This window comes from Elephantulus edwardii, unplaced genomic scaffold, assembly GCF_000299155.1.
Source record: "Elephantulus edwardii isolate Elephantulus edwardi_28Jun2011 unplaced genomic scaffold, EleEdw1.0 scaffold00228, whole genome shotgun sequence".
Lineage (NCBI taxonomy): Eukaryota > Metazoa > Chordata > Mammalia > Macroscelidea > Macroscelididae > Elephantulus > Elephantulus edwardii.
In genome coordinates, this window is record NW_006399978.1 from 3,275,132 (window position 1) to 3,290,727 (window position 15,596).

Consider the following 15,596-nt stretch of genomic DNA (forward strand, 5'->3'; position numbering starts at 1 on the left):
ATTATTAAAAAAAATTTGATAGAAAATATGGAATTAACAATTGTGAAAGAAATGGAAACATTTCTATAAGGCTATCTCATACATACACACATACATAAATTTATTTTCTGCTTTCTAGTAGTGGAGTCTGGAGATGACATGCAAACAGGGCACTGTGCAAGGCAAAGAAGGAAGGGCAGGTCATCAGCCTCAGACCTCAGGTGGCTGAAGGAGAGAATGTCTTTGGTGCTTGCTACATTTTTGTGTCCTTCAATGACACTTTTTTGTTCATGTCACTGCTGTCTCTGGCAAGGAAACCATCTGCCGTGTGACTGGTGGTATGAAGGTGAAGGCTGACTGAGATGAATCCTGACCATACGCTGCCATGGTGGCTGCCCAGGCTGTGGCACAGAGGTAGAAGGAGCTGGACATCACTGCTTTACACATTAAACTCCATGCTATCGGAGGAAATCAAACTAAGACCCCTGGACCACAGGTCCAATCTGCCCTCAGAGCCCTTGCCCATTCAGGAATGAAGATTGGACAGATTGAGGATGTCACCCCACCCCTCCCGACAGCACAGGAAGGGAGGATGCTGTCTGTGAATAGGACTCATCAAATGATTGATTTCTCCTAATAAAATGCCTCTGTGTGTGTGTGTGTATATATATATATGATCCTTAATAGCTTCATAGGAAAAAAGCAGATAAAATTTTAACTATATAAGAACTTTTTAAGAATTCCCAGTGAATTTTACAAAATCAGTAAAGTCATATAAAAAAGAAACAAAACAATCTTTACCAGAAAATCTTTCAGAAAGCATTAGCAAGTACTCAGCATATTAAAAATAAAAATAACCTAACATATTCACATAAAGTTTATTCTAGAATAAAACCAAGAAATCTATTCCAGCTACTCATGTTAACAAGTACACAGAAAACAAAAGAAAAGGGTGATAATTTAAAACCTGCCTAGGGATGCTGTAACATTTAGTACGTCACCATTTTTAAAGGATATGTAGTAAGTTAAGAAGAGAGAGCCTTTCCATAACCATATGAAAAACAAAAGCTCCTATTAGTCCCTGGCATAACAATAAAGACTATTTAAAGTACAAGAGATTTCTCTTGAGATGCTCACAAAGCAAGAGAATCATTATGGATCAGAAAAAGGGAGGAACTCAACTTGTCTGGTGTAACCTCACCAGTAGCGCTGCTAAGTGCCTGAGTAGCAGCAACTCTCAATCTTTTTTATCTCAATACTATTTAAAAATTACTGAGAACCCCAAAGAACTTTGTTTCTGTAGATTATGCCAACTGACTCTTACCATATTCAAAATTAAAACATAACTATTACAAACATTAGCTCATTTAAAATAGGGAGCTCTGGTTCCTAGTGATAAGGCAATGAATTACCAACCCAAAAGCACACGGTTAGAACCCTCCAGCCCCTGCGAGAGAGAAAGATGAGCGATCTCCTCCCACGCAGTTCACAACCTCTGAAAACCTAACAAAAGAAAGCAATCTGAAAGGACTTAATACCTGCTTTATGTTGTTGTGTACCACTGAGCTGGACTGACCCACACCTGACCCTCCAGTGGGTTTTCTGACACTATAAATCACATGGGAGGAGACGGAGGACTTACACCTACTTTAAAACAGATTTCATCTGTTAGAGATTTCTGCACAGGGCTTCGAACTGATTCAAAATCCTGGAATGGGAGAACTGGAAGAGGTAAAGGCCCTTTCAGGAACCTGGTACCCAAGACTAGATTACCGGCTGGACTGTGGAGAGTCAATGCTCATTTGGCCACCATCTTTGAGCAGGCACCACTGTTTCCAATGCAAAATCCAAGTGGCAAAAGACATGTTGCAATATGCATATATTAGCAATATGCATGCTACCTTTTTTCTGAAGTGAGATTGATTAAATTGATAGCAGGGTGCCTACCGTATTTGTGGGGTGTTTTTCCCCCCAATAAATCTCTTTAATATCCATTAACAGAGTTAGAGACTTTTCTTTCCAACAGAAGAAAGACTAATAAGCCTAGCTTTTCACCTTGTGGACTTCCTTGTCACCACATTCCCTGTGTTGGTTCAGTAATGGAATGTATTGTCCCTTCTCTGCAATTTCGTCACATATGAGATTGTTCACAGCTTTAGTTAGTTGGCACCAACAGCCAGGAAATTAAAAGATGTATTGCAATGGTAAAGTCTGCTGTTAGGGACCTCTCCAAAGTGCTGAAGAGCAATGGTGTCACTCTGGAGACTAAGGTGCGTCTGATACAGGCCATGGTCTTTGTAATCACTTGTTATACGTCAGAGAGTTGGAACAATGACTAGGAAGGATAGAAGGAGAATAGATGCCTTTGAGCTGTGGTGCTGGAGAAGAATACTGAGTGTACCAAGAGCTGCTAAGAAAACAAACTGGAGAGGGTTAAACTGGACTGCTCCCTGGAGGCAAGGATCCTACATAATTTGGACATGTTGTAAGGAGGGACCAGTCCTTGGAGAGGGATATCAAGCTTGGGAGGGTGGAGGGACAGCACAGGAGGGGAAGACTCTGTGAGGTGGATTGATTCAGTGACTGGGGTAATCAGGGTAGATGTATCCGGAGACAGTGCGATTGGCACAGGATAGAGCAAGGTTTAGGGCTGTTGTACAAAGGGTCGCTATAAGTCGCAAGCGACTCGACAGCACATAACAACAACAACAACATCATCATCATCCTGTCTTTGGCCAACGATCTACCATAGAAACCTGTTTCGCTTGTTTATATTCAATCTCATCCTGATATTCTGCTTGTTGAAATCGGTACAGATTTTCAATCTCTTCTGACCACTTTTTGGCCCATTTTACTGATTTGGTTTTTCATCACAACAAGCCATGGCTGCAGAAAAGTCTTTTTATTTGTGATTTTTCTCTCCCCTTTCTTGCTACTGGGATATAATGGTTTCTCCTTTTCCCATCTCTTAATTGCTCAAAGACACTCAAATCACTGCAATCCATTTACTCAGGTCATTGTGGTACACAATCCTGCCAAGACAGGCAGCGCCTAAGAGCAAGGACAGCAGTGGCAGGTCTCATGTTTTCTTTTTTTTCTTAAAGATTACTGTTGCTGTTGTTGTTGTTATGTGCCTCTAGTCAGAATCGACTCATAGCAGGATGACAGAAGCTGAGAATGCAGAAGCCAGAGAGTCAGCATCCAATTCCCAAATCAATAAGACAGTTAGTTTAATTACCATTGGAAAATGCTTGTCATTCCTCTGTAGCATCTGGTCCCCACTGGACCCTCATCATTTCCTTCGCCTGCTCCCCCCACCGACCAAACTGTGCAGCTCTGCAGCTGCATCCTGGCCCATCCTCACCCTTCTGCCCCCAAACCTCATCTCCTTGTACCCCCAATATGTTTTTCCCAATTAAAAAAAAAAGAAAAGAAAACTGAAGAAGCTGAGATTGCCCTTCTTTCTCCCACAGAGAAACTGGTAGATTTGAACCGAGTGCCTTGGGTTTACCAGTACAACTTCTTACCACTACATCATGAGAGCTCTCTCTATATTTTTGTATTTGATGATTATTCTGGCTCACCCAACTGTTTAAATATTTGGGTCTGTTAGTTACACTTCTCTGGTCATGACTGAGCTGGGAAGAACCAGTAGAGAGACCTGTTTCTATGTTATAAAAATAGTCAAAACAAGCACATATTACTTTTGGAACTAATAAAAATTCATTATGGGAAACAAAATGGTTTTTATAAACAAGGAGCTGAGTTTAGCAACTTCTTGAGACTATTTCCTTAGGGAAGAAGTTAGGGCTTTGATATTTCAGTACTATCTACTCCTGAGACCTGTTTTCACAGTAAAGACCGTGTCAGGGGGCTACTGAGGTCTCCCCAGACAACCCTCAGATCACTGTTGGCAGCCTCTTAACATGGTTCCCCAAGCACCCACCCCCCAGGGACCCTGCTCAGTACATGGGCAAAACAGGCAGTGTGGGGTGCTACGGGTATGCTACCCTTGGGCTACAGACAAAGACAATGTCATTATCATCCAAAACAAGGTCATGACTTACTCTGCAGCCACTTCTCACGTCGCAGCTTCTGCTTTTCCTTCTTGGGCAAAATATTTTTTGTCTCTGTATCTGAGGATAGAGAACATAGAGAGGTAAATGAGGCATTCTCAGAATAGGAGTATGCATCTCCTACCCCTTCAGGGAACCTGGGAAGTAGGTAGAGCCACATCACACTGAGGGATGCCATCCAGTGTCAGGGTACTAGTGATGCACGTGGGTCAATATGCTGGACTCCTTCCTCCCTGATATTAGTATCCTTCCAAAGCAAAGTCCTCACTACCAACCCCTAGACATGCCCAGAACTCCTGAGGCATGTGTTTACCAACAGAGAGGCCTAAGGTTAAGCTCACCCAACCCAGGACAGCCTGGGCACAGGCCTCCATGTCACTAAAGAGGCAAGAAAAGGTTAGACTCCTTACAAAGCCACTTGGACTATAGAGAATGGGAGAAGCGAGTCAGCCACAGCAGCTCAATGTCCTGGGGACTGCTCTGAGTCTGTATGTCCTCTAAACTAGGCCCGTCTCCCTGGCCTAATCTCTAGTCCCTGTGATGCTTCAAGAGCACACACTTGGAGTGCCTTAAACTAAAGCAGGGACATTGATTGCCAGAGTATTCACGGGCAGCCTCTGAGAAATAGAGTTCTGGAGACTGTCATGTGTCTGCTGGACACTTCCAAGGACCAGGAAACCTCCTTTCTGACCTGTGCCGACCAGCCTAGCTAAATACAGGGGGCATCAAAAGCAAGAACACATTTCAACTCTCATGCAGCACCTGGGATCCCTGCAGTGGTCCAGGCTAACCATTCACCACCTCATGCCCCACCTCTGTGCTGCAAGACCTCTCGGATCTTCTTCCTCCACTGGCAAAAGAAGACTCAATCGGCATGCACTACAGTACTTCAGCTTTGGCACCCAGCAGCCATGCCTGGCTTACCCTGAGCCTGCGGCCCATCATTCACTAGGGCAGTCACTGGGGCCTTGGGACAGCATTTTTCACAACTGTTCTGCCCTGAGCCAGATGAGTCCTAGATTAGAAGTGGCCTTCTGAAGCCCATGGTGGCATTTTGGAGGGGACATCTATATTCTTAGCAGGTGGCAGCTCTAGAACTGGACATGAGAATTAAACTGGAGAAAGAAGTTTATGTATCCTGACAGCCCAACAAAGCTGTCACACACCAGGGCTCCGTCTCAAAATAACAGCAGCTCATTCCTTGAGAGCATAAAATTACAAGCACATCAAACAGGGAAAGCACCCCGCCTTGGTTCCCAGGGGGAATGAGATCATGTGATGGTGCCACAAAACCTATCTGTTCCCTGCCACGCTCAACCCCCCAGGATGATGCATCACACCCCATTCCTTATACAGCAGAACCCCATGTTGGTTCCAACCTCCCAATGGGAGCACATTATGGGGCCCCACAGGTCTGTTCACTGAGGAGTGACAGAAGGCAGGTCTAGTAAATTCAATGTTACTAGCACTTACTGGGTTTCAGTCAGGAGCCTTTTTAAATGGCCTCATTCTACATATGAACAAACAGACTTGGCAGGACGATTAACTCTCACAAGACTTTCTGTAGGCAGGACAAGAATATCACCAACAGTGGGGTCCCTGAGGTTCCCCACAGCGGGGTCAGGCTTTGCTACACCGCACACAGAGGAAGGTATTAGGAAAACTTGGTCTGCAAGTTTAGTTATCAAAATAAGCCATCAATCAAAGAGAGGCTAGCCTCACCCCTCTGGAATCCCTGTGAGGGAATTGGTCAGGATATGCGAAGAAACACAATGGGGCTGAGTGTGCAGTGTCTCCTGAGCTTATTCGGTTTTCTTTCTGGGGACAGGAATGCAGTTCCTGGTGGCAGTAAGGACCCATTCTCAATGTCACTATCCACCAAGAATGGGTCACTATCAGGGCTGTGAATAAGGGACTGCAGTTCAACGAGCCAAAAGCCTGGCAGCAGAGACTGCTGGGCACCAGGAGATGCCCGTTGTCCCACAGATTGCTTTGAAGACAGGGCTAATAATCTCCTAGGCATCAGTTGTTTGGTGGAAAGTGTGGTATGTATCAGAGACAGCACAGGATACATTCTCCTAAGAATGTTTTATAAGAGATGTGCTGCTTTCTCCTAGTTTACTTTCCTTTATAGCAATTATCCTGGCTAATAATAAAAAGTGCCATGTTTTCTAAAGGCAAACAGTAGACACAAGTTCTGTTGAGAGAGGTACTATTCCTTTAAGCTACTGCAGAGCTTTTTTTACTTCAGGAAATAGTACAAAAGTTTATGCATCCCAAGGGAGTTTCATCCCTCCTCAACAGAGTTCTTCCGCATTTGTAGAATCCTAAGCTAGCATACCTGAAGGGGACCCACCTTTCTCTTCACTCATCCCAAACTCTGCAGAGGGCCCCCAGCTCTCCATGTTGCTGGCTGAGTGGGAGGGAACAGAAGGGGCTGCATGGCCAAGCAGGCCAGGGAAGGTGCCTAGAACTACCCTGCTTGGCAGGTCTGGAAGACCAGCCTGGCCATAGCACCCCTCAGAGCAGCACCCCTCAGAGCAGCACCTCCTGCACAAGCTTCCTCCTGCACACTGCCTGCCCAACACATCCCTCAACACACCACGGTGCACCATCTGTTGATGCACCCCCAACACATCTCAGCACACCACCTCTTTAACATTCTCCTAATACTGCTGCCTTCAGTGCAGTGCCGAAAATGTCTTTTTCTGTGTGATAGTCACTTTCTATGATCAGGTCATTCAGGCTGAACTTCTCTTCACCCAGCAACTGGACAAATCCGAACCCAGACTGCATGCTTTCCCCAATACGTCAGTGGTCTGAATCACAGAAAAGAGTAAAGAATACCCTTTGCCCTATTCCTCCAAAGTTCTCCAAGGTGAATGGTGGGCTTGTCAACCTGAAGACTTTCAGGCCACCATGTGAATGAAGACTCTCAAAAAAAAATCTGTTGGAGCCGATTGCTGAAATCCAAGTGTGAATACTGGATGTGCCAGTGGTGTGTCCACCACTTGGTCGCCTCAAAAGATGCTGGCTCAGCTGTTTTGAGAGGGATGGTGACATGACTTTGGAGATTTGATCCTAGGTAGGCAGACCACCCAGCCTGTCTGGGACTCAGGTTTTTCAGTTGTAAAAAGATCTGCTTTTCATTTTTGTCATGGAAATTCTATGTAACAGAAATGAGGGAGGGGGAAATAGCCCAGTTAAAGTCACTATCCTCACTGATCTGCCAAGTACTCCTAATAGCTAGATGTGGGTTTAAAAGTGTTGGCTGCTGGAGAAGGATGTAGTTAATGGACTCCTGTGTGATTCTGTTCTAATGGAACCATAACAGGGAAGAAAACCAGTATGTAATTGACTTTTCTGTAAATACCATCAGGGAGCTGAGCTTTTCCCTTCATCCTGAAAGCCCTACATACTGTGTTAGCATAGCTAATAAGAGGTAACTGCAGGTTACATAAGGGCTTAATACAAACTTATAAAAGGTAGGTGACAAAATCACAGCAGCCTCACACTCTCATCATGACATGCTTGTCCTTGTCAACATAACCTGAAAAGCAGTTATGAGACAGGCCACTTGGTAAAAACACAAAGGTGGAACCCTCCACTTTGCTTTGTATACCAAAATAAGGTTCGGAAGAATTACATACATAAAGAGAAAATGAAACTACCAAGTAAGGAAAAGATTACAAAACTAAGTAAACATCAAAAAATATATAAAATTTAATGCTTTTTGTAGAGAAAAGAAACACTCTCAAAAAGAACCACCAACAAGGGGAAACACCTGCAGCCCACAGAACAGAAAACTATGGGCTTTCTTCTTATACAAAGAGCTCTTTTAAGCCAAGAAAAGATAACCTATAAGACTGGAAAAGGGTTCAGAGGGGCAACATACAGGGAAGCCACAGAGAAGTGAACCCTTCACATACTAGATTCCATGCTCTGTTTACACCAATAGGAGACCCTCTGGGAGGCAACACAGCCAGGTGCATGGCTGGCTGCATTCCCACAGGCAATCAGAAACAATCTGGAAACCTAGCCTACTGGCATATTAAACGTACATCTGACTCAGCACCCTCACCACCACACCTCACCTCACCTCACCTCACCTCACCTCATCCATTTACATACTCAGAGATGTGCCCACAGAAGCCATCCCTGCCATACAAATGAAATCTGACAGCTTTTAAAAGTGACAGGTCACTGAGCCAGTAATATTAAATGGACAGGGAACCCCTTACCCGGCTATGCGAGGACTAAGGGACAGAACCAGCAAGGTCTGCACAGGGCTGTCCTAGGCAGTGGTCTACACTATCCATTTCTCATGGCATCTTGGTCACATCTCCCAACTGAGTAGTGAGAAGTAGTGATCATGAGACCTGGGAAGATGGTGTAGCTTTCCCTACAGGCTGTCATGGGCGAGTACCACTAATGTGCATTTCTGAAGGGGCTGCATGTCACCATCACCAGGCCTGCACAGATAACCCCCTCGTGGAAGGTGCTCAATGCTGACACCTTCCGTTTGTCCAGAGAGAAGGAAAGGAGATATATGTGTTGGAGTTGGTTGGTTTTTTTTTTTGGGGGGGGGCAGGGGGTGGTTGAGAGGGTTGGTCCACAAGATACATTCTGATTTACAGTAGGTGTGGACAGGGCTCCCTCAAGAGAACACTTCTGAGTGGGGCCTGGACACTCACCAGCTGGGCAAGTGAACTGAGAAGAATCAAACAGACCTGCTTGTGATGCCTCTAGAGGCCTGAGGGCATGGTCCCAGGCCCCCTCTCCACAGCACCTGCTGAGCTGGCAGTGAACAATCAGTGAGGCTCCAGTGTGATGCCCAACAGCCACCACTGTTACCGCCACCCCACAGTGGGCTAAATGCAGCTACCAACTCAACCCAGAAAACTCAAAACTCACTGACTCAAGTCAGTTCTGACTCATAATAACCCTCCACTGGACTTCTGAACCTGTAAATCTTAATGGAGAGACATTGCCCTTCTTTCTTTCGTGAAGTGTGTCTAGAAGAATCACACCATGTCAGTTAAAAATGTACTATTAAAGTGACAAGAACGTAAATGTAAAAAAAAAAAGAACATGTACATGCGAATACACACAAATACATAAACAATGATTATCCACAGACAAGAGTGCAGCTGAATGGGTAGACGAAGGGGTCTCCCTGTGATTTTCTGCTTTCCAAGTTTCTCCACTGTTTATGTTGCACCTTTGTAGTCCACAAAACCACACCTGTTGATTCTCATTCATTCTAAGAGCAAAACTGTCTCACAGGCTGAACGCACAGAAACAGACTGTCACATCTTTCTTCCAAGGAGCAGCTGGTGGAGCACTGACCTTTTAGTTAGTAGCTAAGAGCTCTGAGGTAAGATGGATATAAAAATAGCAACTTACTTTCTAAAACACACATCTATACTGACTAGGTTTCACTGCCAAGGTGGGGATAGGGTGGGGTGCATGATGAAAAGGTGAAAAGCCTTTCTCCCATAAAGAACCTTCAGATGCCCCAATCTGCAGATTTCTACTTCACAAAGCTACTTCCAACAGGAAGACATCCCCAGTGTCAGTCTACTGGGCAGTTTATAGAACTGGGGAGGGCTGACAGGCAGGGCCCTAGGGAGGGTTGATGCTCCAGAGCTGATGAAACCTAGAAGCCTGCTAAAGTGAGAAGGGAGTTTCGCTCTGCTTATTTAGAAATAGCACTTCGGGAGAGTCAGTCCAGCCCAAGAGTGTGATTGGAGTCGTTAGGTATATGAATACGGAGGTTCCTCACCACCCACCCCACTAACCCCGACTCCACACACTGCTGGGCACCTGAGTGACAAGATCCACTCACTTTCTGCCCATCTCATTTTCTCTAATCTTCAACATGAGTGACTGACTCCTTAAGAAGACTAGGGAGAGGGGCTTCCCCATGGTGGCCCTTGATCTCTGGGAAGTTTCCAAGTTATATTTGAACTGATGAGGTAAATCTGAGTCCACAGTACTCCAGAGAGCTAATACTTCACACCTGCCCACTTAAGGAGCTTAGGGCACAGCATGGTGACTGTGAAATCAGGACTCAGGGCCTATCAGCCCAGCCTCGGTGTCTGCTGGGAAGACCAGGCAGCATCTTTTAAACACCATCCCAGGCCTCCACCTCGCCCTGTGCGCCCCCAGTTTCTATTTGAACATTTCAGCCCACACTTCTCTAGGCCTCCAGCCCCAGCTGCCAATGACGTGAGTGCAGAGCAGACGGCCTTGGTGGGGTGCTACAGCAGCTCCACAAACACCAGAAAAATGCTGGGAGCTCGAAATAGCTCCCAGCCACCAGCGTAAAGTGCTGGGTTAGAAATAGCAGCCCACATGCAAAGAGGACGCCTCTCTACCGCCTTCTCCCGAGGACGGTGTCTGTGGCACTCAGCTTCAGTTCCTCCAAGGTGCTGCATCTACAGAGGTATCAGGACTTTCCAAAGGGCAATTCTGTCAACTCCCGACTTGAGAGCTGTAGAGAAGATAGAAGAGGAATCTTACAAATAGGCATCTCAAAAAATCAACAATTCCTAACTACACCGCTGTCACTCTCAAATATGTCTGTGTGGAGCTTGGACCAGGGCTTTTTCACTGGTGTAAGAGTGTACCACCTCTGGGCTCCAGCCTAACCTCCCTCCGGCAGCTGGCTGATGCTGCAAGATGTGCTCCTCTGCTGCCCTCTACAGGTCAAGCCTCGCCTGTGTGCACAGGGCTAGGTTCCAGAGAGAAACCCTGGTGCAATCAGTGATCATACAAGGGGGATGCAGCCACATAAAAGGTATCCACATTCTCTGGACCCTATTTCACTGACCTATGCACTTGCTGGCCAGAATGTGGGTCTATACAGCCTTCAACCTACCTGAGGAGGGGGTAGGGTACAGAAACTGTTACAAGCACCTGAGAAATCGATTTGTGGTGGCCGAGAGAGTCAAGTGTACATGCAAACTGTCCCTGCAGCAAGTCTCTTCCACTCACCACTATTCTCCTAGCTTGCCTCTGGCATAGCAGTCACATCCCTCCACCTCATCCAGCTGCAAGCCACTCCTGCAAATGTGCTGCCTCCACTCACAGGCTCCCTTTTCTCTGGAAGTACTGGTGTTGAGTGCCCATCACATTTCTCCTTCATGCTTGTCTCTCAAACAGAGGTCCCAGGGACAGTTCTTGGATGACCTTTACAAGTCAGCCACAGTTACTAAGCAAACTGTTCTTAAGGAATAAGGCAGACTCAGTTCCAAGATAGCCACAATGGGCCCACCAGTGCCTCTGTTCATGCCTGTCCATCCCTGGACTTGGCCTCTGATACTGACCCCAGTCTCCAGTCTCCATCATACCCTTACACCTTGGGACCACTTTCAACCCAACATGATGCCTGCCCTCCGACCAAACCAGGAGCTCTAGCCAAAAACATCCCGCAGTGGTCACAGGACCACAGGTTGTGAACTTCAAAGAAAACTCTGACATGCTCTCTGGCAGTGTTCTGTATGCAGAACAAGGACTAGCTTTGTGCTAGACAAAAGGAGGAAATCCTAGCAGGCTGCCAAGCATCTCCGCAAGCTGGGTCGGCTATGACAGTGTGCCATGCACGCCATCATCCCGACTGGCTGCAGGGCAGAGTGCACTGTGTGTGGAAGGGAAGGGGACAAAGGAGCTGATCTGCCACGCAGCTGCAACCTTTTACCCAAGGAGCAAAGGTGGCCCACCACAGGCTCAGATCCTGCAGACTTTGCTCCAGGACAGCATGATGGTTTGCACACACATGACAGGTAAGCACACACCTGACTGGAGCCTCTGGCAGACATTCTCTAAGCTGAGGTGGCAGACCTACACCCACACTGGACTCCTCCCCATGCCAGCATCTGCTGAAGGAGCCAGAGAACAACTATATTTCTGAATCAGCCCAGGGCACAGCTAGAGGCCATCAGTGAGGGCAGTAAGGACAACCGCCCCTGCCTGGGAAGTGACGCATTCACTAATCTGAGCAGACAGGCACCCCACAGGCAAGAGACGCCGCTTTCCGCACGACCTGCACCACTCCAGTCAACACCCCAGCACAGGCCCACAGGAGCCGCAGGCTCATCCTCCCACCAGTCAGATCTGGGGTGCCAGATTGATGAGGGGCCCAGTATGACAGTGCCCCCTGAAAAAAATACAGCAGAAGAGGAAAGAGTACAGGGCAAGGTGCAGGACAGACAAACAACCTGGATTTGGGTTTCCTCTGCTGACAGTGTGACTGGCTCATCATGTTGCAAGAGTGTAGGAGAATAGGATAGGCTGAGCCCTACCTTCACAGACTCTGTATGAAGTGCCAGGACTATGTCTAGCCTTGAGAGAGAGCAATGACACCAGACTCCTGCTTAAAAGTCACAGACCAAGATGCAATGATGAGAGACTGCACAAGAGAGTAGAGGTGGAATACAGGGGGTAAGAAAAGAGGAACTGAGTGACGTGTTAGGTGCAGATGGGAGATCTGAACTATGGACACAGTCACGGTACTATGAGGCCAGCCGAGGAAAGGCTTGATGATTCCTACAGAGACAACAACGGCTGAAGTCACACTCTGCACCAAACACCATGGGATATGCAGGGTGTGCTCAAGCCAAGACCTCCCCTTGGCCCACCCCCACCCTCACATTCTCCACATCTGAAAACCAAACCCCTTTGCTTTCAGAACTAAAATAGCTCCAGTCCTGGGCTGTGCTCCCCAGGGTAGGCGTTAGGAAAGCCACACGCCAGTGAATCACTGATGCAGCCCACCAGTGCACGGCCTGTCCAAGAGGACACGAGACTCAGACCTGCACTTTTAAAGGTTTTTATGCACAAGTACGGGAGTTTTGGTAGCACAGTGTGATATGCGCTGGGGTGTTAACCAAAAGCTTGGCAATTCAAAGTCAGTGGGCAAGCCATCAATAAAAAGATGAGGCAGCCTCCCCGATAAACATTTATAGTCTTAGAAACCTGATGGAGGGTTGACAGTGGGTTTGATTTAGTTTGGCTTGAAAAAAAAAAAAAGAGTATCTAAACAGATGCTACATTCACAAGGTTGTGCCAAGAAATCTGGAGGGCAACCACTTGGATAACTGGAAGAGATTCATATTTCTTTCCATTCCCAAAAAAAGTAACCAACAGACTGTGGAAATTATTGAACAGTATAATTAATATTATATGCAAAAAACACCCTGCTGAAAATGATCCAAAACCATTGGAACAGCGTATCAACAGAGAACTGCCAGATGTGTAAGCTGGGTTTAGAATAGGCCATGACAATGTTATAGCCAACGTCAGATGGATCTTACCTGAAAGCACAGAGTACCAGAGGAACGTCTATCTGTGTTTCACTGACTATTCAAAGGCATCTGACTGTGTGGATCACAACAAACTGTGGCTAACTTTCAGAAGAATGAGAATCCCAGAACACTTGATTGTGTTTATGTGAAATCTATACTTGGACCAGGAGGCAATCATCAGAGCAGGGAAACACTGCATGATTCATGATCAGGAAAGGTGTGCATCAAGGATGTGTCATATCTCCGTATCTTTTCAATCTCTATGTAAAACAGATCATTCGGGAGACTGGGCTCTCTGAGAAGGAATGTGGCATCAGGTTTGGAGGAAGACTCATCAACAACCTGTGTTTAACTTCTGAGAGAGAAAAAAAAAGAGGTTGGAGGCATAGCACTCCCTGACCTCAAAACATACTACACAGCAGTAGTAACCAAAGCAACATATAGAACAAACAACGACAGGCATATAGACCAATGAAACAGAATTGAGGACCCAGAAATAGACGCAGCTATCTACGGTCAACTGATATTTGACAAGGAAATCAAAGCTGTCAAATGTGGAAACGATAACTGCTTCAACAAATGGTGCTGCGAAAACTGGACTTCCATCTGCAGAAAGCTAAAACAGGACCCACATCTCACAACATACACAAAAATCAACTCAAGGTGGATCAGAAACCTGGGAGTAAAGCTCAAAATCATAAAATTCATAAGAGACAAACTGGGATCAAGCTTAGCAGTGCTAGTCCAAGGTATAGAGAGACTTCCAAATACAACCAGAAATGCACAATCTAAAGAGGATAAAATTGATGCATGGGACCTTCTAAAGATCAAATCCCTGTGCACATCAAAAACTTTTTTCGACAGGTGAAAAGAAAACCTACTGGGAACAAACATTGGTAATACCATCTCAGACAAGAGTCTTATAATAAGTCTTGTTAACAGAATACTCCTGGGCCTGCACAAGAAAAAGACTGATACCCCAATTACAAAATCGGCAAAAGACATGGAAAGAGTTTTTAGAGGAAGATATTCGAATGGCAAACAGACACATGAAGAAATGCTCCAAATCATTGGCAATAAGAGAGATGCAAATCAAAACCACAATGAAGTACCATCTCACTCCAGAGTGAGATGGTAAAGAGTGGCAAAGTTTAACAGGGTAGCAAGTAATAAATGCTGGAGAGGATGTGGTGAGAAAGGAACTCTTATACATTGTTGGTGGGATTGTAAAATGATACAAACATTTTGGAAGGCAGTTTGGTGCTTCCTCAAAAAGTTGGAACACAGAAATTCCATGACTCAGCTATTCCACTACTTGGAATTCCACTACTTGGAATACACTCTGAGAATATAAGAACTGACACACAAACTGAGATTTGTACACCAATGTTCATAGTAGCATTATTCACCATCACAAGAACATAGAAACAGCCCAAATATCCAACCACAAATGAATAGGTTGGAAAATATGGTACATTCACACAATGGAATACTATGCAGCACGCAGGAGCAATGATTTTGTACATTATTACTTAACTTGGTCTATAACCAAGAGAGGATAAAATAGATGAATAGGACTTTCTAAAAAGTAAATCCCTATACACATCTAAAAACTTCTCCAACAAAGTAAAAAGGGAAGCCACAGATTGGGAAAAAATATTTGGTAATGACATGCCTGACAAGGGACTTATATCTAGAATTTATAAAATATTTGAGCACCACAACAAGATAAAAGTAAACAATCCAACTGAAAAATGGGCACAGGATATGAAAAGACATATCACCAAAGAAGACATTCAGATGGCCAACAAACACATGAAGAAATGTTCAAAATCCCTAGCTCTAAGAGAGATAAAAATGAAAACAACTATGAAATATCGTCTCACCCCAGTAAGAAGAGCAAACATCAAATGCTGGCGAGGTTGTGGAGAAACTGGAACACTTATTCACTGTTGGTGGGAGCATAAAATGGTGCAACCACTACGGAAGGCTGTACGGCGCTTTCGCGAAAAGTTGGAAATAGAAATACCATTTGACCCAGCAATTCCACTACTGGGAATTTACCCTAAAGAAACCATAACTGCCACCCAAGCAGATACATGCACACCCATATTTACTGAGGCTTTGTTCACAATAGCAAAGAGCTAGAAATAACCCAAGTGCCCATCAACAAACAGATAGATAGATAAGTTCTGGTATATTCACACAATGGAATACCATGCAGCATTGAAAA

At 45.4% G+C, this 15,596-nt stretch overlaps 1 protein-coding gene across 1 annotated transcript in view; it reads right to left on the reverse strand.

Moving 5' to 3' along the window:
• FAM207A (family with sequence similarity 207, member A) overlaps positions 1–15,596 on the reverse strand; it is a 58,765-nt gene that overhangs the window by 21,568 nt on the left and 21,601 nt on the right. The window contains exon 3 of the mRNA XM_006898411.1: positions 4,047–4,109. Coding sequence (XP_006898473.1) covers positions 4,047–4,109 — 63 coding nt within the window. The remainder of the gene's footprint in view (positions 1–4,046; positions 4,110–15,596) is intronic.